The sequence below is a fragment of the Canis aureus genome, chromosome 7 (assembly GCF_053574225.1).
Source record: "Canis aureus isolate CA01 chromosome 7, VMU_Caureus_v.1.0, whole genome shotgun sequence".
Lineage (NCBI taxonomy): Eukaryota > Metazoa > Chordata > Mammalia > Carnivora > Canidae > Canis > Canis aureus.
In genome coordinates, this window is record NC_135617.1 from 61448043 (window position 1) to 61476041 (window position 27999).

General features: G+C 41.2%; 1 protein-coding gene and 1 long non-coding RNA gene across 8 annotated transcripts in view; one reads left to right on the forward strand and one right to left on the reverse strand.

Annotated features, from left to right (window-relative positions):
• Nucleotides 1-734, reverse strand: part of UBR2 (ubiquitin protein ligase E3 component n-recognin 2) — a 126318-nt gene extending 125584 nt beyond the window's left edge. For all 6 annotated transcript variants that reach the window (XM_077903988.1, XM_077903986.1, XM_077903987.1 and 3 more), the window contains exon 1: nt 274-734. In XM_077903988.1, coding sequence (XP_077760114.1) covers nt 274-351 — 78 coding nt within the window. In that variant the 5' untranslated portion in view covers nt 352-734. The remainder of the gene's footprint in view (nt 1-273) is intronic.
• Nucleotides 1-27988, forward strand: LOC144317513 (uncharacterized). Of its 2 annotated transcripts, XR_013383519.1 has the most exons (4): nt 2-508; nt 11419-11521; nt 19183-20829; nt 27596-27988. It is a non-coding gene; the product is annotated as an uncharacterized LOC144317513 (long non-coding RNA). The 2 variants fall into 2 exon arrangements; XR_013383520.1 differs by lacking the exons at nt 19183-20829; nt 27596-27988 and adding an exon at nt 11764-11886 and having other exon boundaries at nt 1-508.
• Nucleotides 27989-27999: the final 11 nt, after the last annotated feature.

Sequence of the window (27999 nt, forward strand, 5' to 3'; positions counted from 1 at the left end):
ATAATGGAAGAGCTGTCGGTTCTCCTAGGCCGACAGGGAACGCAAGGGTGGCTAGCGCACAGAGCGGCTCTGCGGACTGTTGGAAGATAAAGACGGAAGGAGAGGGGCAGGCTCGGTGGCCTCCCCGGGTTACCCGCAAGGCGAGGCCAGAGAGCCTGGGGAGGCCGTCACCCCGTCAGGGCCGGGCTGCTCCAACATCTCCAGGGGTCGGGTCCTCCCCCGGGGGCGCGACCTGCGAGCCCCGGACGTCCCTGCCCAGGTCCTGGTACTTACCCCCGCGGTCTCCTCAGCCGAACATTCCAGCAAACTCCGGTCGATGGCCTGCACCTCGGGCTCCAGCTCCGACGCCATCTTCCTTCCTCCTCCCCAGCGCTGACGCTGCTACCGCCGCCCCGAGGGCCGCGGCCTCGCCACAGCCGCGGCCGCCGAGACCGCCACCCGTGCCTCAGGCAGTCGGTCCGGAGTTATCCAGGCGGCCGCGGGTGGGGAAGGAGGACAGGAGTGTGAGGTAAGCCGGACAGGGGCGAGAGCGGCCTCCGGCGCTCCCTCCGGGCCCGGTGCCCGAGAGTCAAGACCTGCCCTCGTCCCTGCCCCGGAGAAGGACACCCAGAGCCCAGGACCTGGCACTCTTGGCTAGCGCCTACCGCGTCCGGCACCGGGAAAGGGGGATACCACCCGAGGGCGGGAGCAGAGCAGCCTGGGAACTGTAGTCCTCCTGGACGCGGACGCGAAGGCATTGTGGGAGTTAACCGGGGGAAGGGCAGATGCAGATAGGCGGGCGGGGCTTTCCTGTACTGCGCGGACCCTGGGAAGAGACCAGCGGAAAGAAGCGCTCACCTGGGAAGAGGCCGGGGAGCAAGACATTGTGGGAACTGTAGTTCTACTCCCCCCAGCTCCTTTTGTTCCTGTTGGTATCCGCAGATACTAGAACGGTGCCCGGCACGTGGTACACATCAAGTACTTTCCAAAGCCTGTTGTGGGTAGGCCGACAGATACCGAGGAAAGAATGGGAGAATAATTGCATTCTATTCCCATAGTTCTATGGCCCTGTCATTTATCATGCCCTCCCTTTTTGGACTGTAACTGAGGTGGCCATTACCCAGATTTTTTTAAGGTTTTAAAACATACCTAAATACTGTTGGAGAAAACACATTTCCAAGTAATTTAGTTATGGCCACTTATCAAAATTTATTATAAATGTTGCTGCAAAGGAAAAGGAGCCTACCAGGCCAAGTCTGTCAAGATTTACTCTTGACAGGGACATTTTATAAAAATAGATAAGGTACAAAAGAAAATTATGTTTGGTTAGAGGTAATTAGGCTCTTGATTGACGATTGGGTGAGTGGGTTTCTTAGAACTAGTCTTCAGTTCCTTTAGAGTTTATCAGAAAATTGCTTACACATTTTATCAAGCATGCTAATTTATTCTGAGAAGGAGATTGTGAATTAGGGGAAAAAAAAAAAAAAAGATCTGACATAATCCAGGCCTGGGACGTGTTTTTGTTTTGGCAATTGTTCTAAAAATAATATTAACTAAGTGTCTTGTTTTTCCTTTTTTTATTAGGAAATAAAAATTACCCATAATCTCATAGTTCAAAATAGTCTTGCTATCACTTTTATTTTTTTTTTAAGATTTTATTTATTTACTCATGAGAGACACACACACAGAGAGAGGCAGAGACACAGGCAAAGGAGAATCAGGCTCCATGCAGGGAGCCTGACATGGGACTCGATCCCGGTTCCCCAGGATCAGGCCCTTCCTTGGCTGAAGGCAGTGCTAAACCACTGAGCCACCAGGGCTGCCCTTGCTATCACTTTTAAAGATAGGATTAGAAATTCAAACTTAATAGGAACATATTTTTTAAAAGATTTTTTATTATTATTTGAAAGAGAGTGCGCACAAGAAAGCATGAGAGAGTGTGCAGGAGTAGAGGGGAGGGGCAGAGGGAGAAGGAGGAGCAGGTTCCTCGCTGAGCAGGGAGCCTGACTTGGGGGTCCATCTCAGGACCCCAAGATCGTGACCTGAGTCAAAGACAGACGCTTAACCCATTGAGCCACCCAGGTGCCCAATAGGAATATTTTCTTCATTTATCTATTTATTTTTAAAGTAAGCTTGAACCCACAACTCCAAGATCAAGAGTCACATGCTCAACTGACAGTCTACCAGACATGAATGTAAAAATATTTTAAAAGGAAAAATGAAAACTACCCCACTTACCCCCAGTCTCCCCTCCCCCCAAATAATTTTTAATACTTCCTTATGATTCTATCTAGAAAAAAAAGTATGTATATATCTGCATAGATATCTAGAATGCGAGATCTTGAAATGTTCTGTTTTACTTTCTTCTCTGCCCAATTTCTTTGCACTGTTACCCTAACTAGTTAGAGTCAAGCTGAAGGAAAACTGGGATAGTTAGAACCTGAAAGCAAAGATAATGCCTCTTTAAGGGTCCTAACATAGAATTAAAGCCATTAAAACAGATTGTAAAGAAAATTTCTGCTGTTAACACTATTTCCTCCTATTACTTTTACATTAAATTTAATGTATTTTCTAAATTCTTTTTTTTTTTTTTTTTTTTAGACTTTATTTATTTATGATAGTCACAGAGAGAGAGAGAGAGGCAGAGACACAGGCAGAGGGAGAAGCAGGCTCCATGCACCGGGAGCCTGACGTGGGATTCGATCCTGCGTCTCCAGGATCGCGCCCTGGGCCAAAGGCAGGCGCCAAACCGCTGCGCCACCCAGGGATCCCTGTTTTTTCTAAATTCTTGAGTTGGATGTTTGTTATTAATATTTAATACATTTAATAGCAAACATTAAGCAGTTTGCAAACTTAAGCATGCATCAGAATCACCTGGAGGTCTTGATAAAATATAGATTTCTAGATACCAACTTCAAAATTTCTAATTCAATAGATTTTGGGTGGAGATAGAAAACTACATTTCTGTCAAGTTCCTGGGTCATCTTGCTGGCCTGGGGACCAACTTTAGAATCATAGATTTATTTTATTTTTTTAAAAAAGATTTATTTATTTAAGAGAGACAGAGAGAGAGCACCAGCGGGGGAAGAGGGGACAGGGAGAGGGAGAAGCAGACTTCCCACTCAGCAGGGAGCCTGATGTGGGGGCTCCATCCCAGGACTTTGGGATCATGACCCAAGCTGAGGTCAGACGCTTAACCGACTGAGCCACCCATGCACCCCAGAATCATAGATTTATTGAGGCAATACATTTCCATTATCTACTGCTTTGATTGCATTCCACAAACTTTGGTATATAGTGATTTCATTATCATTCACTGCTAAATGTGTTGTAATTTTGTTATGACTTCTTTGGCCCATATACTATATTTAAAATTTTTCAAATGTGTGTGGCATTGTTATCGTTTGTTATTGCTTTCTCATTGTATCATATTATAGGCAGAGAACATGGTCTATATGGTATACATTGTTTAGTATAAAATGACATTCATGTTGCAGTCTATGGTATACATTGTTTAGTATAAAATGACATTCACGTTGCAGACTATGGTCAACAAATTCTTCAAAGCCATTTTTTCTCCAAATAATACCTTCAAATATTTCTTCAAATATTACCAATTAGTTCTATTCTCTCCTTCTGGAACTTCTGTTTGAAACTTCTTTTCTATCCTCTATTAATCTTTTTCATTCTTCTATACTTTTAACTGTCTGTGCCATATTCTGCACGTATCTTCTAGTGTGCAAACTCTCTTCAACTGTCTAATCTGATAATGAAAAATCTACTGAGTTTTTATTTTCAGTGATTTCCTTTGTCTTTCTAGAAATTATATTTAATTCATTTCAAAGATTCCTGTTTTCTTTCATGTCTTGTTACTTATGTATGGTTCTAAATCTTTTTTGTATCTTTAATACTTTAAAATATGCATATTCAGTAGTGTTCATTAGATTGTTGTAGGTATGAAGATCTTGGGAATCTAATCTTACTTTGTGTGTGTGTGTGTTAATGATTTAAATGATTGTTTCCTTTCTGCTTTGTAATTATGAGTTTTGAGATCATCTTCATTTAACATTAGCTGTTGGAAATTTAAGAGGCCTCTGATAAGAGCATGTACCTTCAAAGCAGTTTTCCATTTGCCTCTGCAAAGTCAGGCATTCTAGAAGCATTGTAAAGTCAGGACCAGGTACTCTGGGAGTATCATATATGTAGGACCAGTCTTTATGTTAGTTTCTTGGCTTGAGGTTCCCTAATAATATAAATTCAATTGTGTGGCATGGTCCCTGTTTATCCATTTTAAAGGGAGAATACTTTTTCCTACTTAGAGTCAAGGTTAAAAGTTTCCTTGTCAGTTTCCTCTGCAGGTCAGTACATGTTTTTCTAGTCCATCTTTTCACCAGTGTTACTCTCCTTTGAGAGCCCTGGCTTTATGTAGGGATCACAGTTTCAATTTGTGTTTCTTGGATCCAAGGTTGTCTTATGTTCCCATGTGGGTATTTAAAACATCCAGTTGAACAGGGCATATTGAATATCTCATGACAGTGAAGCATGAGGGTAGGGAAGAGACTAGGGAATCACAACATCAAAATTTTGGAAGGTGGGATTCAAATGGATGAGAAATAACTAACTTAGCAGTCAGAAAATGCTGAAACCTAAGTTAGCAGCAGAGAAGCCCAGAATCAAGGGAATTTATGAATAGAACTCTGAAAGTCTTAGAAATTTAAAGCATCATATTACTCTGAGAGTGGGTGAAGATGATGCTTCAGAGCAAGAATATTGTTTGAAAGTCTATAGAGCAAGAAGTTAGATCACCCTATCTTCCACCCTGGAAGAAGACTGGAGGCTTTTCCTCTAGACAGGCTGCATCTAAGGTCTTTAGACTGAAACACCAGGCACAGCTAAGGACAGAGACACAGTACTAAATACTAGAGCGTTAATTCAAAGTCTATACACTAAACAGGCTCACTCCCGTGCATTTCCCCACACTTGACTCTGAGAACACCAGTGGCTGGCTAGTAACTCCTGGGGAGGAGTTTGAGAGAGTCTTCTGAAGAGAAACTGACCAGCTGAAAAGAAAGAAAATCTAGGGATGCCTGGGTGGCTCAGCGATTGAGAGTCTGCCTTCAGCTCAGGGCGTGATCCTGGAGTTCTGGGATCAAGTCCCACATCGGGCTCCCTGCGAGGAGCCTGCTTCTCCCTCTGCCTGTGTCTTTGCCTTCTCTCTGTGTCTCTCATGAATAAATAAATAAAATCTTAAAAAAAAAAGAAAGAAAGAAAATCTGTCAGAGGGGTGGAACCCTGTATTAGATTCCTTGGGCTGCTATAACAGAACACCATCAACTGAGTGGCTTAAAAAACAGAAATTTATTTTCTCATAGTTCTGGACTTTTAGAACATCAGGAACAAAGAGAGAATCCTACAACTTCCAGAAAGAGAAAACACAAAGGCAAAGAATCACAATGGCACCAATCTTTAAAATATGCAGAGTAAAAACTCTGAAAAATAGGAGTTCTAGAAAGAATGACAACAAAAATGGATGAGTATAAATTATAAAGGAAAATTTTCAAGAAAACTTGCAAGAAGTGGGCAGCCCAGGTGGCTCAGTGGTTTAGCACCACCTTCAGCCCAGGGCGTGATCCTGGAGACCCGGGATCGAGTCCCACATCGGGCTTCCTGCATGGAGCCTGCTTCTCCCTCTGCCTGTGTCTCTGCCTCTCTCTCTCTCTCACTCTCTCTCTCTCTCCCCCTCTGTGTCTCTTATAAATAAATAAATATAATCTTTTTTTAAAAAAACTTGCAAGAAGTGAAATATATGAAATTCTAGACTGAGGGAGCCCATCCACTACCTAGATCAATTGCTTTAAATACAGCAATATTGGAGTGCCTGGCTGGCTTGGTTGGAAGAGCATGTGACTCTTGATCTTGGGGTTGTAGGTTCAAACTCCACATCAGGTGTAGAGATTACTTAAAAGTAGGATATTTTTTAAAAGATTTTTTAATTTATTTAAGAGAGAACACAAGAGAGAGCAAGCGAGCACAAGCATGGGGGAGAGAAAGAGTAGAGGGGGAGGCAGAAGCAGACCTCCCAGGACCTCAGGATCATTACCTGAGCCAAAGACAGATGGTTAACCAACTGAGCCACCCAGGTGCCCTGAAAATAAGCTATTTTTAAAAAAGATTTTATTTATTTATTCACGAGAAACACAGAGAGAGAGAGAGGGAGGCAGAGACACAGGCAGAGGGAGAAGCAAGCTTCATGCAGGGAGCCCGATGTGGGACTCCATCCCTGGTCTCCAGGATCATGCCCTGGGCCGAAGGCAGCGCTAAACCGCTGAGCCATCCGGGCTGCCCAAAAATAAACTATTTTTAATAAATAAATAAATAAATAAATAAATAAATAAATAAAGCAACATCATGGCAAATCATCAAGAACTTTTAGAACATTAGGATCAAAGAGAATCCTACCAACTTCCAGAGAGTAAAAACACAAAGACAACAGAATCAGAATGGCACCAATCTTTAAAATATGCATTTAAGATCATATTTATTATATTTTTATCCAACATTTCTAGATATTTGTGTTGGGAGTGGTGGTTACCTAGGTGATAAAGTTTATTATATTTTCCAGGTAACTAAAATGTGAGTTGAATGAAGCAGGGACCCTGTTTTCATGCATGTGTCCATGTTCCTAGAACAGTGTTTGGAACATAGTAGGTGCCCAATAAATTTTTACTAGATGAATGAGTAAACCACAACTCCACTTTGATCTTTTAAAAAGATTTATTTATTTATTTATTTATTTATTTATTTATTTATTTATTTATTTATTCATTTATTCATTCATTCATTTAATATATAGAGAGAAAATGTGCAGGCAGGGGAGAGGCAAAGGGAGAGGGAGAAGGAGAAAACCAGACTTTGTGCTGAGCACAGAGCCTGATGTGGGGCTCAATATCAAGATCCTGAGATGGTTACCTGAGCCAAAATCAAGAGTCAGATGCTCAACCGACTGAGCCACCCAGACTCCTCTCCACATTAATTTTCTTAATTCCATAATGCTCCGTTCTTTTTAATAGCTACATAGTATTCCATGATATGAATGCATCATAATGTATTTAGCCTTACTAATGGACTCATTGGCTTTTTTGGTGTTTTGTGTAATTAATAAATTCCTTGTTCATATAGATTGGTAAATTCTTGTAAGTGTAGGCATGTAAGGGAGCCATATGTGAGGTAGGGAAAGAATTGAGTTTAGCCCTGAGTGAAGAGTTAGTCACATGAGATCTGGGACAAGAGCATTCTAGACAAAGGCCCTGAGCAAAGGCCCTGAGGCTGAAACAGACTTGAATTAAGAATATATATAAAAGCTATGACTTTATGGCAAAACATTTTCAGATAGGGGCACCTGGGTGGCTCAGTTGGTTGGGTATCTGACTTAATTTTCAGCTTAGGTCATGATCTTGAGATTATGGGGTCGAGCCCTGCATTGGGCTCTGCCCTGGGTGTGGGGCCTGCTTGGGATTCTCTCTTGCCCTCTCCCTTTGCGCCCCCCCCCCAATATATTTTTTAAAGTTTTCAGATAAATAAATGCTGTGGTTATTAGTAACAGGTATATTATTCCTATTTACTAAAACCTTTTCAGATGCATTATTATTTTCACTTAAGACATGATGGAACTGGGGTTCATATAGATAACTTACTCAAAGTCATTGTGGCAGATTGATTGCAGTGTTATGGCCCTAATTAATGTCCCCCAAAACCAATTCCACTAAAATGTGACTCTGTCACAATCTTTGCACCTATTTTCCCATCCTTTGAAACTGGGCTGGCCTCATGACTTGCTTTAGTAACTAGAATGCAATGAAAATTACAGTATGCCAGTATGCCAAGCCTAGATCTCTAGAGGTGGTCTTGCATACTCCAACCCTCTTTCTTGGACCTCTGCTTTCTCCATGGCAGCAAGGTTGGTCTAGCCTTCTGGGATGAGAGACCACATGGAGGAGAACAGAGGTACACAGGTTAACAGCCAGCCAACTCCTGGAAGCATAGTCACCTTGCTGACCTGTGGGTAGCTGCAAGCATGTGAGGGAGTCCAAGGAGACCAGAAAAACTGGCCTAAATTCCTGACCTGTAGAATTGTGCACCAAATGATTGTTATTTTAAGCCACTGAGTTTTTAAGTGGTTTTTATATGCAAAAGTAGCTAATTGATTTTAGATTAGTAGCAGAGCTGAAAATTGAACTTAGGTCTCTCCAACTTGGAAGCTCTCATATTCTTTCCATGCTATTTTGCCCCCCTCATGTACCCATTTCTAGGAAAATTAATTTATTAGATTTCTCATAATTCAAATAACCAAACTCACAGATAATAGGAGATAATCCAGTCTCCTGTTTTCCTTGACAGATCCTAAAATAATTAGTTGGATCTTCTTAGAGGCCATGGGTAAAATATTGAGAACTTTTGTCCTTGATATATTTCAAAACATTGAACTGAGATCTTTCTATCTTAGAAGGATCACACACACTCTTGGGAACAAGGTTATCCAGCTCCCTCTTTGATAGTGAGATAATTGGCAGTGATGACAGCCTATTTTAACTTATTTTTCTCATTTGTGGTATTGTGAGTGGGTTCCCTCTAGTTTCTAAAAACATGTTATAAAGCAGCTGGTAGGTAGAGTCCTCAGGCAATAACAAAGTAAACAATATATGAATAGACAAATTAAGGTTTTGAAGAGTATTTCATTTTTTCTATATCTATCGTCACTGATGTAAGTTATCTCTGAGGAATGGAACACTAGGAGACTTGTGGTTTTCTGCTCCCTAAAGGCAGCTTATCAAGATCATCATTTTTCCAGATGTGGGAAGGATTATCACATGGCATACCGTGAAGCAGAATTGTCCAGCTAGCACATTCCACCCAATTAATTATTTCTGTTAATTGGGTGTGGAGGGGTGTGACAAAGACTCTGTCCTTTTTTTTTTTTTTTTAAGACTCTGTCCTTGACCTACCTCTAGTCAGGTTCTTCTGAGTCCTCTTTTTATTTATTATTTATTTATTTATTTTTTAATTTTTATTTATTTATGATAGTCACACACACACACAGAGAGAGAGAGAGAGAGAGGCAGAGACACAGGCAGAGGGAGAAGCAGGCTCCATGCACCGGGAGCCCGATTCGATCACGGGTCTCCAGGATCGTGCCCCGGGCCAAAGGCAGGCGCTAAACCGCTGCGCCACCCAGGGATCCCTGAGTCCTCTTTTTAACTGGGCCTTGGGATCTGTCCTTGGCCCGCTTATTCTAGTTTAGCAAGAATCATGCTGAGTCAGTTTGGCAAGAATCTCCCATCTTTGGTCTGATCACTTTGCTATTTAATCAAATTCCTCATCCCTCATCCTTGATATTTTATCACCCTAGCCTGCCTTCAGCAAGAATCTGGCTAAGTTGGTCTAGCTATCCTCTCAGCTTTGATGTTTCCTCTTAACCTCACCCTCTGACCCCATCCTGCTCCTTGGCTATAAATCTCTATTCCTTGTTGTAGTCTGAGCCTGATCTTTCTCCTCAACTACAAAACCCCATTGAATAAAGTCTTCTTTACCATCTTTAAGCAAGTATCATGAATATTTTTTTTCTTGACAGGTGCAATGTACTCTTTAAAGTGTATAAATAATTGTACTTAGTTATTATATGAGGCAAAGTGAAAGAAAGAGTCTGGTATCCGCCTGGCTTTGCAAAGACATTAGTAAACCAGTGACACCCAACCCAAAAAGGACAAAGGCGTAAGGCTGCTAGGAAGGGTACTGTTCTACTGGCCTCTCAGAACCCATCATTCACAAGTTTAGTTACTGTAGCAAATGCTGTGGATTGGCTTGCTAGCCAATTTCATCTGGGTATGCTTTCCTGTGCTACAAAGTGTGGTAAGCCAAACACTACATTTCTCACCTTCCTTTGCAAGCAGGGCTCTTAGACAAATCAGTTATATGTGCTCCGATGAGATTTAGAAGTTGAAAGTGAGGGCAGCCGGGGTGGCTCAGCGGTTTGGTGCTGCCTTCCACCTGGGATGTGATACTGGGGACCCAGGATCGAGTCCCATGTTGGGCTCCCTGCGTGGAGCCTGCTTCTCCCCCTGCCTGTGTCTCTGCCTCTCTCTCTGTGTGTCTCTCATAAATAAATAAAATCTTAAAAAAAAAAAAAAGTTGAAAGTGAGTTGGAGGCTGTCTTTCTGTCTCCATGGCTCTTATCAAGCATGATCATGGAGATGTTGAGTTGTCTGCAGCAGGATCCAGTCTATAGTTTCTAGAATATTATGAGACCATTATTATGGCAGTAGCAGTAATTTCCAGATTCTTGGATTGCAGCTGGGGGTGGGGAGGGGGCATATTCTTAAATTTAGCAGTTCCAGGATCACTTTCCCAGATGTTCATCCTAAAATTGCATCTCTACTCTAATTAACTTGTGAGAATCTACTTTCTTGTATCAATATCTACTTACTTAAAACAAAACAAAACAAAACAAAACAAAACAAAAAAACCTGCATCACAGTTTCTATTTTTTGCAACTAGACCTTTATCAATGGTTACTGTGATGGTTAATTTTAGGTGTTAACTTGGTTGAGCTATGGTGCCCAGTTGTTTGGTCAAACACTAGTATGGATATGGCTGTGCAGGTATTTTGCAGATGTGATTAACATTTACAAGCCAGTAGACTTTAAGTAAAGAAGGTTACCCTTGATACTCTAGGTGGGCCCCATCCAGGCAACTGAAGGCCTTAAGAACAAAAACTGAGGTTTCCTGGAGAAGAAGGAATTTATTTCAAACTATAACAGAGATCTTATCTGAGTTTCCAGCCTACTGGCCTGCCCTACATTTTCCAGACTTGCCAGCGCTCTTGATCGTGAGAGCCAATTCCTTACAATAATTCTCTCTCTGTATCTATAAACTGGTTCTATTTCTCTGGAGAATCCTCACTGATACAATTACTAATTAGCAAATGCACATTTATTTTGTTGTTGGGCTCCTTTAATTAACCATATAGTTTTTCCATTTCATATTAAAATTTTTCTAATTAAAAATTTATTTTTTAATAGATACTATTACCACATGGCCTATAATTTTAAAAGTATGAAAGGGTATTGTAATGAAAAGTAAATCATTCTCCTACCCCTTCTATTTAGCTATTAGGTTCTCTCTTCTGAAGACAGCTACTGTTTCCATTTTTTGATGTGTCCTTCTAGAGTTTCTGTACAAGTATTTTCTTGTTCCTATACCAATGGTAGCATACATGCACATTTTCTGTATTATTCCTTTTCATTTAGGAGATTTCTCCACATGTATATCGAGTCCCTTCTTTTTAAAAATAGGCTAGCTAGCATTCCAATAGATATGTTTTATTTATTTTAACGATCCCTTGTTGATGATGTTTAAATCATTTCCAATCTTTTGTACTTACAGACCATGCGGCAATCAATAACTGTAAAAATATCATGATGCACATGTGTGAGTCTATCTGTGGGACAGATACATTCTCAAAGCTGGAATTTCTCGATTACAGGATGTAAGTGTTTTTTAAATTTAATTTTTCTCAAAATTACTCATGCGCAAATTTCAGGAATTAAAGGCTTCTACAAAGTTTGTTAAGAAAAAAAAAAAAAGGAAGAAGAAAAAACCCAAAGCAGTCCCTAGTCTCTTTCCTCCCATTTCTCCTTCTCAGAGGCAATCACTTTGAATTATTTTAGCTGCTTCCCTATCTCAAAATAGCTTCCCTGTACTGCTTCTTGATTTTTTTTTCCATTTTAGGTATCGTTTATGCACTTCCTGTAACGAAAGATGAGGATTTGACTCTCCTTCAGTCCCTGCCCCCAGCACATACACACACCCTTCCTATTTCTCTATCCTCCTAATATAGCTATATGACAATGATTTTGTGATATTTTTCTCTAGAGAGAATAGGGAGATAATTCAATCTTTTCTTGAGCATGGTTAATCATAATTTGTTTTTATTATTGATAGTAGAGATGTATAAAATAAACAACTTTCCATACACATAGTATTGCTCTGCTATAGGTTGAAGCAGAATTCTGATAAGTTTTGTGTAAATGTTTCGCACCAAAACAAAACAAAAAACCTGTGTGGTGCATTTATAATTGTATGTGTTGCATTATCCAGTATGTTCCTGATAGGAGAAAACTGAATTGCTAAGAACTGAATCCATCACTTGCAATTTCCTGTATCTGATTAATGGAAAAAGTTTTCCACAGACTAGCTTCTGGTTCTTTACATTCAGACCTTGTTTCTCTGCTCCTACTCACCTACTTCTGCTGCTAGGCATCATAGTACATCTTGTTAGAACCTCTGACCCTGTACCCTCATGCAATAGCCCTAGGTGAGTTAGTACAGTAGGAGGTAGGAATATTCCTGAAGCAATTCCTACTGGAATTGGTTGACAATAAGCTAACTTTATACAGATGTGACTGTAAGCTACATAAATAAATCCAACTAAATCTAAATTGCATAGATCTTCAACTTACTTTCCCTTGGTTCCCAAAACTGCATATATGACAAAGGGAAAGTTGGATAGGAAAGAGACAGTGAAGTTGGCCAATCGCAGTAAAAATATCTTTTCTTGCAAATTTTACCAAATACATGATTGTGTGTAGGGCTCCTGAAGCTGAGGTTAGGGCTCCTGAAGCTGAGGCTTCATTAGCTTCACGAGCAATCCACTGCTGGCTCTAAGCCTACAGAGCAATCAACTCATTTTGGAGTAGGTCAGAAAACTCTAAGAGAGATTTCAAGATAAAATTTATAAGGAAAGATTTAGTGACTTGGTGGAGACTTAGGAATTGAACATTCTGATGTGTTCAGAGAAAACTGTAAAAATGAAAAAACAAGACAAGTATTAACTCCATGGGAAACAAAAAGCTGTGCAGGAAAAGTCACTGTAATTTACATATGGCTCAGCTATAATTAATTTTTATCAGCATAATAATATAAACTCTAAGGAATGGATAGATGGACAGATTGGTGTTTTATTTTTATTTTTATTTTTATTTTTATTTTTATTTTTTTTATTTTTTTTTAAAGATTTTATTTATTTATTCATGATAGTTACACAGAGAGAGACAGAGAGGCAGATACACAGGCAGAGGGAGAAGCAGGCTCCATGCAGGGAGCCCGACGTGGGATTCGATCCCAGGCCTCCAGGATCGTGCCCCGAGCCAAAGGCAGGCGCCAAACCGCTGCGCCACCCAGGGATCCCTATTTTTATTTTTTTAAGATTTATTTATTTATTCATGAAAGACATGGAGAGAGGCAGGGACATAGGCAGAGGGAGAAGCAGGTTCCCTGCGGGGAGCTGGATGGAAGACTTGATCCAGAACCCCGGGATAATGACCCGAGCCAAAGGCAGATACTCAACCACTGAGCCACCCAGGCACCCCTGGTGTTTTATTAAGTATAATATAATGTTAAGTGTAGAATTTGGGTGGTAGGTAGATAGTGTTTATCATGAAATTCTTGGTACTTTTCTATAGGTTTAAAATTTTTCACAATAGATTTTGGGGAGGAAAATTATGCAGCTGAAAAATATAGAGTGAAAAGACATGGATCAGCAGAACCTGGGTGGTTCAGTCACTTAAGCGTCCAACTCTTGATTTCAGCATGAGTCATGATCTCAGAGTTGTGAGATCAAGCCCCATGTTGGGCTCTGAGCTGAGAGTGGAGCCTGCTTATGTTTCTCTCTCTCCCTCCCCACCCTCCTTAGCTCAATCTGGCTCTCTCTCTTTCTCTAAATAGATAAACAAAGACATGGATCAAGCAGTTAACACAAAAAAAATTCTATTTTTCTGAATTTTGTGTTTGTAGTATTTTCCTGCTTTTATTTATTTTTTAAAAGATCTTTAAAAATTTATTTATTCATGAGAGACAGAGGGAGAGAGAGGCAGAGGCACAGGCAGAGGGAGAAGCAGGCTCCATGCAGGGAGCCTGATGTGGAACTCGATCCTGGGTCTTCAGGATCAGGCCCCGGGCTGAAGGCAGTGCTAAACCACTGAGCCACCCAGGCTGCCCCTGTATTTTCCTGCTTTTAAAAATTTATAGCTTATTATGATTTATTTTCTCATTCTACATAAGTATTCATTTTCATACTTAATTTTGTATTTGTAATTTCATATTTTATTTTCTTTTTTAAGGTTTTATTTATTTGTGTGTGTGAGAGAGAGAGAGTGCATGAGCAAGGGGGAAGAGCAAAGGGAGAGGGAGAAGCAGACTCCCTGCTGAGAAAGGAGCCTGATGTGGGACTCAATCCCAGGACCCTGCAATCACACCCTGAGCTGAAGGCAGATGTTCAACAACTGAGCCACCCAGGCACCCTGAGAAGCTCTCTTTTGAGCTTGCAATTATGGAATTATTTTTCTTTTGCTCTCCCACTTGATTCATAGTTTGCCAGAGTATAGAATTCTAGGTTGGAAATAATTTTCCTCCAGAATTTTGAAGGCAGTTCCCAATTGTCTTCTGTCTCCCAATATTTCTTTCTTTTTTTTTTCCCAATATTTCTATGAAGAAATCTAGAGCCATTCTAATTACTGATTATTTATGATCTGTTTTTCCATCTCTGGAAGCCTAAGTGATCTTTTTATGCTTGGTGTTCTGAAATTCCACAAAGAAATGATTGATGTGGATCAGTTTCCATTTATTGGTGCTGAGCAGTGAGTGAACCCTTTCAATATGAAACCTTGGAGCACCTGGGTGGCTCAGTCATTTAAGCATCTGCTTTCTGCTCAGGTCATGATCCCAGGCTCCTGAGGTTGGGCTCCTTGCTCAGTGGGGAGTCTGTTTCTCTCTTTTCCTCTGCCCTCCCCCACTTGTGCTCTCTTTTGCTCTCTCTCAAATAAATAAAATCTTTATTTATTTTTTTAAATAAAATCTTTAAAAAATATATGAAAACTCATGTTCTTAAGGTCTGAAGATTTTATTATTTTTAAAAAGATTTATTTATTTGTTTGAGGAGCTAGGGGCAGAGGGAAAGGGAGAAGGAGAGAAGTAGATTCCCACTGAGCACAGAGACTGACATGGGGCCTGATCTCATGCTGAGATCATGACCCTGAGATCAAGACCTGAGCCAATATCAAGAGTCAGACACTTAACCAATTGAACCACCCAGGCACCCTTAACATCTTGTTTTTATTTATTTATTTATTTATTTATTTATTTATTTATTTATGATAGTCACACAGAGAGAGAGAGAGGCAGAGACACAGGCAGAAGGAGAAGCAGGCTCCATGCACCGGGAGCCCGATGTGGGATTCGATCCCAGGTCTCCAGGATCGCGCCCTGGGCCAAAGGCAGGCGCCAAACCGCTGTGCCACCCAGGGATCCCTAACATCTTGTTCTTATTTTATGATTTCAATAGGTTGTCTCTGAGGATATCTATGGTATGTGTGGTGTGGTGTTTTCTTCTCTCCCATATAGTTTGTTTTACCCAGGTTCCTTTCTTTCTGTTAGTTTTGGTCTCTACTTTTGATATCAGAGGCTGTAATCTGTGGATATTGGCTCATTTTTAAGGGTGAGAGACTAAACAACTAATGAGATGCTCTGAAAATGTGGGTAAGGCATCAATTGTGAAGTTTGCTGTTGGATGATCTGCCTGGGAGGTTTTTCTGGGAAACTCTGATGTCAATATCTTTAGGTCTTTCCTCTTAGTCCAGCCTGATTTCTCACATAAGACACTTAGTCTTTTGCCTAGATGGTAAAATGGTTTTATCTTTCCCCACTATTAATGGAGTAGTCCAATATGGCATCCACTGCCAGAAACTGTAGGAACACAATGTCCAGATTCCCAAATTAGTTAAACAAACTCATTGTAGACTGGAAGGGATGAATGTGTTCATTTTTTATTATTAAAAAGGTACTACTATCCTAAAAAAAATCATGCTCTGATCTTGGATCTATATACACCAAATTACAGTTGACTTTTGTTTCCACCCATTACTTATTTTTGCCAGTGGCTACAATAGTTAAATCCTTCCATAGTTGAGCTTACTCCCATATGGTCTTCTATCTGCAAACACTCAAATAATTAAACGTTATTAATTAGAGTATGTAACTGTTCTCTATGTACATCCCATTCTGGCTTAGGAGATTCTTATGTGTTTGGTTTGTCCACAATTGATGGATGAGGAGCCAGCTCATGCTGGAGGTTGTGTTGTAGAAGGAATAAACCCACATACATCAAGGGCTGGTCTTTGACCAAAAAGAACCATAATGAAAATAAGAAGAGCAGAGGAGCTATACTAGAAAAGGAAAATTCAATCAAAGACCTCTTCATGTGATATGAGAGTGCGGAATTTGTGTTTATGATCATATTCAGTCTTTCCTGGGTTTCTCTCCTTCTCCTGTTCATGGTTTGATTCCAAGATAGTAAGTTCATAATGTACCCACCATTTGGTTGAAAGGAGTTTTCATTATTACTTTAATCTTTCTGATGAGGGCAGCCGCGATGGCCCAGCGGTTTAGTGCTGCCTGCAGCCTGGGGTGTGATCCTGGAGACCTGGGATGGAGTCCCACATTGGGTTCCCTGAATGGAGCCTGCTTCTCCTTCTGCCTGTGTCTCTGCCTCTCTTTCTCTCTATGTCTGTCATGAATAAATAAATAAAATCTTTTAAAAAACTAAAAAAAAAAAATCTTTCTGATGAATTGTGAAATCATAAGTTCCTGTCCCACTTTACCCAGTAAAGTGATTGGTCACCCACATTGTGTAAAACCCAAAAGATAGAGGAAATTTTACTTGAGACTCATATGTTTAGTTGTTATTTTCCCCAGTCCTTCACTTGTGCTTTATCAAAGCTAAGTTTATTTATTTTTTATTTTTAGAAAAATTTTATTTATTTATTTTAGAGAGACAGAGAGAAGACAGAGTGAGAGAGCATGAGCAGGGGGAGACACAAAGGAAGAGGCAGAGAATCTCAAGCAGACTCCACACTGAGCTTGATGGAGCTAGATCTCATGATCCTGAGATCAGGACCTAAGCCAAAACCAAGAGTTGGACGCTTAACCAACTGAGCCACACAGATGTCCTTATCAAAGCTAAGTTTAAAACTCCTTATTTGGGGGTGCCTGGTTGGCTCAACTGGTTAGGAATTTGACTTTGGCTCAGGTCATGATTTCAATGTCCTGGAATGGAGTCTCACATTGGGCTCTGCACTCAGCGGTGAGTCTGCTTGTCCCTCTCCCTCTGCCTCTCTCCATACTCATCCTCTCCCTCTCTCAAATAAATAAATAAAATCTTTTAAAAAACCTTATTTGTAATTATCAGGTCATTCCTCAGTACTGCCAACAAAGCAGAATATGGTAGAGAACAATTAGCACAAGAGTAACTGGCTTATATAGAATTGAGGTCTCCTCATGCATGTTCCTAACCTAATGGATATCCTCAGCAATGAAATGAGGGATTAATTCCTTTGTCTTTCCTTACCTGCTGCTTGGGAGAGATGGGCACATGCTAAGGGTTGTTTTATATTTAGCTTGTAACCCATTCTTGAATCACACAAGTTGTGAAATTGTGTTTCCAAATCAGATACTAAGAAATTAGGACTGTTGGGGTGCCCAGGTGATTCAGTCGGTTAAGCGTCTGAGTCTTGGTTTCAGCTCAGGTCATGATCTCAGGGTGGTGAGATTGAACCCCGAGTCAGGCTCAGGGCTGGGCATGGAGCCTGCTTGGAATTCTCTCTCTACTTCTGCCCAATTCCGTTTCTCCCCCTCTAAAAAAAGAAAGAAAGAAAGAAAGAAAGAAAGAAAGAAAGAAAGAAAGAAAGGAAGGAAGGAAGGAAATCAGGATTGTCATATTCCTGAAGACTTAATTCCATAATGGCTGATTTCACTTAATTAAGCATCAGTTGTTGTGACAACACACTTGTGGCTTTGATAGGCTGAGTGGGCAGTGAAACAATCTACTTTTCAGCAATGGGCAGAGCGTTATCTCTAGGAACAGTGGTAGGTAGGGGAAGACCAACCTCCTTACAGGTTGTTGAAAATAGCATGTTGCTTTTTAAATATGTTGGACCCTTGCCTTTGCCCAGGCAGTGTCCATTCTCTGAGATCACTCTGTTCGTGTGTCTGCTTGCCTGCCTCCCTCATCTTGCCAGAACAAGGATTCCTCACCAAGGATTTGGTGGCATCCACATGAAGAACCAAGAGTTTAATTTTCTCAGACTTGCCAGTCAAATGAAGCAAAGTCAATGGTCAACATTCCTTTTTTTTTTTTTTTAAGATTTTATTTATTTATTCATGAGAGACACAGAAAGAGAGGCAGAGACACAGGCAGAGGGACAAGCAGACTCCATGCAGGGAGCCCATCCGGAAACTCCGGGATCACACCCTGAGCGGAAAGCAGGTGCTCAACCGCTGAGCCACCCGGTGTCCCAATGGCCAACATTCACCACAGCCCAGGGCTTTAAATACACGAGAGAATATGCAGTTTATCTTTAGAGTCCAGAGTCATGTCATTGGCACTGCGTTTAAACGACTCAATTTGCTAAGACCCCTATTCTCCTTTCGAAGTGCAGTACCTCCCCCTCCCCGACCCCGCCAGCTATGAGTCAGATGACTGCGACCCCAGGAAGTTTTAGAACCAAGGCATCCATCCCCACGCCGGGCCCGGCCGGGTTCCGAATTCGACCGCGCATCCTCGGCAATGACGCGGGATGCCTGCAGGGGGCGCTCTTGCCCAGGGCTGGCCGCCGCCGCTCCGCTGGGAGTCGCGGGGGGAGCCGCGACCCTCCGCGGGGCTGGGCTTTCCTATCCCTGGGGTTCCTCTTCTTGAACAATGGAGCTTGCATTTGTTTGAACATGACCGATTCCCGTTGCACAGCTTGGGACCCAGAAGTACTCGGTGTGTCCCTTTGTTGTTGTACATTCAATAAGCAGCTGGTAGCAGACATTCAAAGGAGCGTGGGGTTTGGCATCTTCAGGACCGGACGCTCGGAGCCAGGTCCTTCCCCTCCCTCAGGAATCCCGGAGAGGAGCTAGCCTCCTCAGGTCAGGAGGACGCACCTCCCGTCCGGGTTGTGATGTGGACCCCGCGGAAGGGCGGCGTGGAGAGCTGTCTGTGGGGCTTCCGAAGCTCTGTGGGGTTCAGACCCTATACAGATTTCGATACTGTACCCAGATGTGCTCTCTAGAGCCCCAAATTCCCATTAATACATGTGTCTTTTTTATTGGCAGGTCGCTGGAAGAACAAAAGCCTCTGCCTGGTTCCAGGGGGAATTCCTCTGGGGTTAGAGATAGAGCCACACGGTATCATACAGGACGCCTGAGGTTTTTTGTGGTTGACAACTCATCCCCTTTCAGAGAAAAAAAAAAAAAATCAAGGGAATACAGAATTTCAGGCACAGTTGTTTCTGATTCATCCTAATTACTATGTTGTCATTGAAACGAGTGACTTCAATATCTGCATTATGCCACCTGTTGAAATCCTATCTTATCAGATTGTGGCAGAATTGTTACCAGATTGTTGGAGAATTGGTATTTCACTGCAGCGGGAATAAGGAAATTTCTGATCTTGCCCAATGAAGGCTCACTAGGAGTAGGTTGTCAGATTTTGCAAATACAAACAGAGGACATCCAGTGAAATTCGAGTTTCAGAGAAACAGCCCATAATTTTCTTTTTTTGTACAAGCGTGTCCCAAATCTTGCACAGGATGTACTTATACTAGAGATCAATTTACTCTTTCTCCGAAATTAAAAGTAAGTAGGTGTCCTGTATTTTATCTGGCAACCCTAACTGTAAAAAGAGAGTTCAAAGAATCGATAAGACCTTAGATTCTCAGTCTCATTGCGTGGAGATAACCACTATGAAGGGTTTTGGTTGGGTCTTTCCATAAACTGTTCATGAATATACACAAACATTTGTGTGTGTATCCAAATCTGATTCCTTCGATTGTTAGCTGGGTGACTTTAGAAGCGTTAGTTTCTCTGGATCTGAGTTTCCTTATATGTAAAATGAGGCTAGTGATAGTACCTACTACATAGGGTGTTAATGAAGATTAAATGAGTCTGGGACATATAAGGTACTGAATGGTTATCTATTTTCAATAATGGTGATTATTGCTATGAATATTATATGTCATGTGTTAGAAATTCAATTGGTGACATACAGTAGTCCCCCCTTATCCATGGGGGATATGTCCCATGACTCCCAATGGATGTCTAAAACCACAATAACACCAAACCCTATATATACTGTTTTTTCTTGTACATGCATACCTATGATAAAGTTTAATTTATAAATTAGGCACAATAAAAGATTAACAACAGTAATAAAATTATACAACTATAACAATTTATTGTAATAAAAGTGATGTGAATGTGGTCTCTCTCAAAATATCTTATTGTACTATATTCACCTTTTTCTTCCTGTGATGACATGAAATGATAAAATGCCTACATGATGAGAGGACGTGAGGGGAGTGATGTAGGCATTGTGATATAGCATTAGGCTACTATTGACCTTCTGACAATGTGTCAGAAAGAAGATTATTTTCTTCCAGACAGTGATTTTATGGCAGGTAACTGAAATTACAGGAAGCGAAATCCAGGATTAATGGGGGACTACTGTACTACATAAATTGTTTTATACCTTGCTTTTAATTACCTTTTATGTTTTGCTTCTTTTTTTTTCACAGATGCATGGAATTCCTTTAAAAAAAAAGATTTTATTTATTCATGAGTGATACAGAGAGAGAGGCAGAGACACAGGCAGAGGGAGAAGCAGGCTCCCTGCAGGGAGCCCCATGTGGACTCAATCCCGGGTCTCCAGCATCACACCCTGGGCTGAAGGTGGTGCTAAACCCATTTCCAGCTGCCTGCTCAGTAAGGAGTCTGCTTCTCCTTTTTCCTCTGCTTTCACCCAGTTCCTGCTCTCTTATTCTCTCAAATAAATAAATAAAATCTTAAAAAAGAAAAAGAAGGAAGGAAGGAAGGAAGGAAGGAAGGAAGGAAGGGAGGAAAAAGAAAGAAAGAAAGAAAGAAAGAAAGAAAGAAAGAAAGAAAGAAAGAAGAGAAAGAAAGAAAGAAAGAAAGAAAGAAAGAAAGAAAGAAAGAAAGAAAATGAGCCAGTCAGAACTTGGAGGTTCCTTCCACTCTACTACTAGTGGGCAGGGCTGTACCTGAACTCACCAGCAGAACTGGGGAAGCTCCCTCATCCAGGTGTGGGGTACAGGGGGTTGCTGGGCTAGCTTTCCCAGACAACACAATCAACAATGGCAAAAGGGCTGAGACTGTAGTGCTTGGACGCAACATTTAAGAGGACTCTCAAATCTCAGTAATCAAGAAAAAATAATATTTAATGTGATTGCAAAAAAACCATGATGAACAAAATATCAACATTTTAAGTAAAGACAATCAGTAACAGTGCTGTGCCAACTCATACTGGCTTCTATCTTGATTTTTATTTTTAAAAATTTCATTAAAATATAAATTATCTTGATTACTGTGTTTTGGGTGGCTTCTGAAATTTTGTGCCAGAAATAAGTGCCTCATGTGCCTCACCTTGTGTCTAAACTGGCTGGCACCATATCTAGATGGCACAACGCTCAAGCTTGTGCTTCATTGATAAGGTGGTTCTCATGTTTGCCCTAAAAGAAGGGGTTCTGTCAAGGAACTGGGGTCCCTCTCATGAAACACAAACCCACATCGCATATACAGTAGACTGCCTGGTCCTAGCACATTTCTCCAGGGGCAAATAGATTGATGGAGATCATGGGCCTTCTCTTGTTGACACCAATCTTTCTTCATTAAAGTCTATTCTTGGGCAGCCCAGGTGGCTCAGTGGTTTAGCGCCACCTTCAGTCCAGGGTGTGATCCTGGAGACCTGGGGTGGAGTCCCACATCGGGCTCCCTGCAAGGAGCCTGTTTCTCCTTCTGCCTCTCTCTCTCTGTCTCTCACGAATAAATAAATAAAATCTTTAAAAATAAATAAATAAAGTCTATTGTATTATTGTTTGTTTGTTTGTTTGTTTGTTTGAGAGAGAGAGCAGGGGGAGGAGCAGATGGAGAAGGACAGGGGGAGAATCTCCAGCAGACTCCCTGCTGAGTTTGGAGCCTGACACAGGGCTGGATCTCATGACTCTAAGATCATGACCTGAGTCAAAATCAAGAGTTGGACACCCAACCAACTGCCCCTAAAGTCTATTCTTTAATCCACATTATGCCACTTGTGAAATTTATCTTGAATCCTAGTACACTGCAGGAGTCAATCCTGAAGTGATCTAACATGACAGATCTTGTATATATGATTTGGTAAACATATAAGAATATATGTTTAGTATAAATTTCTAGAAGTAGAATTGCTAGTCCAAACAGTATTTACACTACAAGTTTAAAAAAAAATTTTTTTTTTAAGAAATGCACATGAGAAAATGCTCTGCATCACTTGCCATCAGGGAAATGCATTTCTTTTTTTTTTTTTAAGATTTTATTTATTTATTCATAGAGACAGAGAGATAGAGAGGTGCAGAGACACAGGCAGAGGCAGAAACAGGCTCCATGCAGGGAGCCTGATGTGGAACTCGATCCAGGGTCTCCAGGATCACACCCCGGGCTGCAGGCGGCGCTAAACTGCTGCACCACCAGGGCTGCCCAAGTTTTAAAAAAATTTTTTAAAATTTTTATTTATTCATGAGAGCCACACACAGAGAGGAACAGACAGAGGTAAAGGGACAAGCAGACTCCCCCTGAGCAGGGAGCCCAATGCCTTATCCCAGGACCCTGGGATCATGACCTGAGCTGAAGGCAGACACTTAACCGAGGGATGCACCCAGGCACCGCCCCCCAAGTTAAATTTTAAATTATCATGTGTATGTGGAACTTTTCCTAAACCCTTTAATTTATTATAATTGTTTGTGTATTCCTGAACCAGCCCCAAATTGTTTCAAATAGGTAGACTTATAATGTGTTTTAGTATTCAGCCTTCATTTTCTCTTTTTCTTCTTTTAAAGATTTTATTTATTTATTCATGAAAGATACAGAGAGAGAGAGGCAGAGACACAGGCAGAGGGAGAAGCAGGCTCCATGCAAGGAGCCCGACGTGGGACTCGATCCTGGGACTTTGGGATCACGCCCTGGGACGAAGGCAGAAACTCAATTGCTGAGCCACTTAGGCGTCCCCAGTCTTCATTTTCCCTGGAAAATTGTTTCTTTCCCAGTTTGTTTAGTTGTTTTTCTTAATGTTTTTATAATTAATTCCACTTCAAATTCTTTACTAGTTTATAAATCTCTTCTCAAGAGTTACTATTTTATCAATTTTATCTTCCTGAAAAACATCTGGACTTGTTCTGTATGCCTGGTGCATGTTTGCCTCCTTTTGTCCTTTGTCCTGGGGATTCCCTCAGCCTGTCTCCTGTGATAGAACTCCAGTTTTGAGGACATTAGGTCTTCCTTTTTTCTTTTTCTTTTCTTTTCTTTTTTTTTGTTTACTATCACGTTTTGGTGAAGCATATCCTTCAATTGCTTTATAAGGAAGAGTGCTTTGGAGGTACATTTTTTCACATCTACAAATGTCTCTATCTGACTCCCATACTTGAGTAATGGTATTAGGAGCATAAAACTCTTAAGTTGAAAGCCACTCTAGAATTTCGATAACATTGTTCTGTTGCCGTCTAGCTTCCTGTGGTAGGAGTCAGAAACCATCTTTATTCCCTGATCTTTTATATGGGTCTTTTGTTTTCCTCACTAGAAATTTGGAGGATTTTTTGTTTGCTTGTTTGTCTTCATTGCCTGAAATTTTACAATGATATATGTAAGTACAGGTATATTTTAATTCTTCGTGTTGAACACTTTTCATTTGGAAACTCATGCTCTCCAGGTCTGGAAAATTTTTTCAATAAGTTCTGGGAATATTTCTTCAATAATTCCCTCCCTTTTATGTTCACTGTTTATTCTTTCTGGAATCCTGTGGTTCTGTATTGGACCTCTGGGACGAGGGTTCTAACTTTCTTATATTTCCTCTCATATTTGCCATCTACTTTTGTCTTTGGGCTTTACACTCTTGGAGGTTTTCTCCATACCATCTTTTTTTTTTTTTTAATTAAAATTTTTTTTAAAGATTTTATTTATTTATTCATGAGAGACACACACAGAGAGAGAGAGAGAGAGGCAGAGACACAGGCAGAGAGAGCAGCAGGCTCCACGCAGGGAACCCGATGTGGGACTTGATCCTGGGTCTCCAGGATCACACCCTGGGCTGAAGGCAGCGCTAAACCGCTAAACCGCTGAGCCACCCAGGCTGCCCTCCATACCATCTTCCAAAGCTTCTGTAAATTAAAAACAAATCTCTGATAGCATGTCTTTAAATTCCAAAAGCTCTGGGGTGCCTGGGTGGCTCAGTTGGTTAAACATCTGCCTTCGGCTCAGGTCATGATCTCTGGGATCCGAGTCCTGGGATTCAGGCCTGCATGGGGCTCCCCACTCAGTGGGAAGTCTGCTTGTCCCTCTGTCCCCCTCACCCCTTGCTCACGGGTATGCATTCTGTCTCAAATAAAATCTTTAAAAAAAATTCCCAAAGCTCTTCTTTTTCTATTTTTTAGAGCATTCTATTCTTATTTTGTGGATGCAATGTCACAATAGTTTCTTATTTTCTAAGGATATTAATAATGGTTTTTATTGTCCTTGTTTTCATGTTTCTCTTCTTACATAATGGCATAATCCATTTCCTCTGACTTCCTTTTTCTGTTTGCACATTTGGTTTTCATGCTGCATGTTAGTTTTCCTCAGATGCCTGGCGATCTTTGGTCATCTGCTCCTATTTAAGCTGATTGGAAGCTTTGCAGGTGTAGGGAAGGATTTGTAGCATGTTCTGGCTGGATGGTTTCACTGGGGAAGACCCTTGTCTATAGCTTTATGTCTTTCCTTGTGAGCTGGTTGGATTCCCCAGGTTAGTCTTTTCCAACTTTCTGGAAAGAATAAAGCCAGGTTGCTATCTTCTAGGAGCAGAGGTGAAAGAAAGCAGAAGTTTCAGCAACTAATACTTACATTTAGTCTGGTTTTCTCTCTGGCACCCTTGCCCTCAAGTGTGCCTAATGCCCTCCAAGCTAGAGACCTCCCCGGTTTTCCCTTTCCAGAGTATAAACCTCCAGTCTTCTGCTATGGCGAGGCAGGCAATTGGGAGGACATTTAAGGGCTCTAACTGCTTCCCAAACAGTATTTCAATCAGTTCTCTTTGCTTTAATACTTCCTTCATTTCCAAAGGGAACGGGTCCCACCAATTCCTGAGCCTGTGGGGGATTCTGCAGTGCAAATTGGTTTGATTCTTATCTTTCCCACTACCACCTTGGACTTCTATTTTCTCGGATCTGAGTCATTTACTGATAGGAGGGCTACCCATTTTGGTATATTTATTTTGCATTTAGACACTGTAGTGCATTTTTTTACCTTTAAGGTTTCAAGGTGTAAAATCATAAATCTGCAAATAATGAACATTTTCTTTCCCTTACTAATTTTTATACTTCTTATTTCTTTCCCTTCTGTAATTGTATTGGTTTATACCTCCACTACAACATGAAATTTATAATAGCGGCGGTGAGGGCATCTTTGTCTTTTTCTTAGATTTACTGGATGTCCTTTTAGTATTTCACGATTAAGCATGATGCTGGCTCGGGGCACCTGGGTGGCTCAGTGGTTGAGCATCTGCCTTTGGCTCAGATAGTGGTCCTGTGGTCCTGTGGATCGAGTCCCCTCTGCAGGGAGCCTGCTTCTCCCTCTGCCTGTGTCTCTGCCTGAGTCTCTCATGAATAAATAAATAAAATCTTAAAAAAAAAAAAGTCTGATGCTGGCTCTGGTGTGACTGCATACATATGTTAAGAAGATATTCCTCTTTTTTACGGAAATATTTTATCAGAAATTAATGTTGGCTCTTTCAGATTTTTTTTTCTTTCAGATTTTTAAAATCCATATTCAAGAGTGAAATTTGTAGTTTTCTTTTGGGTGCTGTGTTTTTCAGCTTTTGCTATCAATATAACACTACTTTTGCAAAAAAGGATCTGAAAGCTTGCTTTTTCTCTGATGCTTTTGAATAGTTTCACAGCACTGGCAAGTATATTTGAAAAATAAGTGTCCAGCACTTGGACAGATTGGCCCTTCACCATCTTTCAAATCCAATCATAGTTGGTAGGGTGAGGCCTATCTCTAAGCAGACGCACGCTAGTCTCAGCAGGCACAGAAGTGATATTGAATGAAAGATGTAAAATTTACTTTCTGGAAGCTTCAGGGAGCCGGAAAAGGAGGAGAAGGAAAAGGAAAAGGAGGAGGAGGAAGTTAATTGTATTGTTTGGATAAGAATTTAGTTCAACAGACCATGTTTCTCTTCAGCCGGCCTGATAAAATAGGATAAAATAAAAGGAATTTCTACCACTCCTTTCTCCACAGTTCTCAGACTTGGCCCCATAATTCTGTGGTCTCCCTAGTCACCTTTGTAGAGACTTCCCTAGAGGAAATACGTGAGGCCCTCTCTGCACCACTGGAAGGAGGTCTGGAGTTGCCACTTGCTGATAAACAGAAAAGCCCTGTGTTGGTTTAGGGACTTGCTGATATCTTTTTCTGATGAAAGATGGTGTTGAGTTCACTGTACCAGCTTGATTTGCCTCATCTAATTCAAGACCTAATGGTTTCTCAGGGTTTATCTACCATCAGGAAAAATGCTGGGGTGGAAGGTTCTGGAAAGAGTTCAGGACATTATAAATGAGAAACATCTGGCAATGTTTACAAGTGAAAGTTGCTGCCTCTAGGTGCTTGACTTCACCATCGGTTGCCAAATGGGTGCCTGGATTACCCTTGTAATTTCCCAAGTCCACAACTCTATGAAATGGGGATATTTTGAACATGTTTTCATATGGTAAATGGAGTTTTAAATTTAGATCATCTCTATACTACCTTTTTTACATTTTCATTTTAAGATTTTAATTATTTATTCATGAGAGACACAGAGAAAGAGGCAGAGACATAGGTAGAGAGAGAAGCAGGCTCTCTGTGGGGATCCCAGAGCCCCGGGATCATGACCTGAGCCAAAGGCAGATGCTCAACCACCGAGCCACCCAAGTGCCCCCCTATACTACCTTTTAATATTACAATTGATTAGAGTCAGTATGACTCAAGTGACCAAGAACAGACTCTGGATTCAGACAGATACTGTGGAAATCCCATTTCTACTCCAATTAGTTCTATGATATCGGTCAAATTAATGAGCCTCTCTAAGCATCAGCTTATCTGTAATGTGAGGACAGTCTTAGCACCCACTTCATAAGGCTGATGTAAAAATGAAATGAGATAATGGGTTTGAGGCTTATGACATGGTATCCGGCCCGCATTAAGGACTTCCCACATACTCGCTATTGTTATTATTCTTATGTCACTAAATAGGGACAGATATTTGGGAGACACGTGTAAAATCCAGGCTTATCTGGGAGTTAGGTGGTAGCTGGGGACTTGTATCAACCAGTCAGCCCACTGCTCACAGAAAGCTGCTGATCCTTGACTCTCCTGTTCCTGCTTCTACATCTCTTGTCTTAGGGGAAATGGTGGGGACTTTTGGGATGCCTGAGTTCTGTCTCCTGAAAGTGCACTGTTATCTTTATTCTTGTTCCAGATGGAAAGACTGGACTCCAGGTGGGCAAATCTAGTTACTACTTCTGATTGGCCATCAACAGAGCAAAGGCCACTTCGGGGGAGTCACCTGCTTCCTGCACCATCTGGCTGGCTCTGGTCATCACACTGACCCCTGAGCACCTTCTGGACAATGCTGTGCTGCTCAGCTTCCCTTTCCTCTGACTCTGGCCACCAGTTGGGTCCTCTTTCTGACCAGTCAGTCGAACATTCCAGGAATAGTCTAGACTCACTACTAATAAAAAGGTCTGTTCCCATCTCCCCCTCCCTCTTTGCAATGTCTTTCCTCTCTCTTCCTTCCCCGGGGATTCCCCCAGTCTCCACTTCATTCAATCACCTGTTTTCACTCTTCCCATTAAAATCAGATTTTAAATTATTTGGTCACAA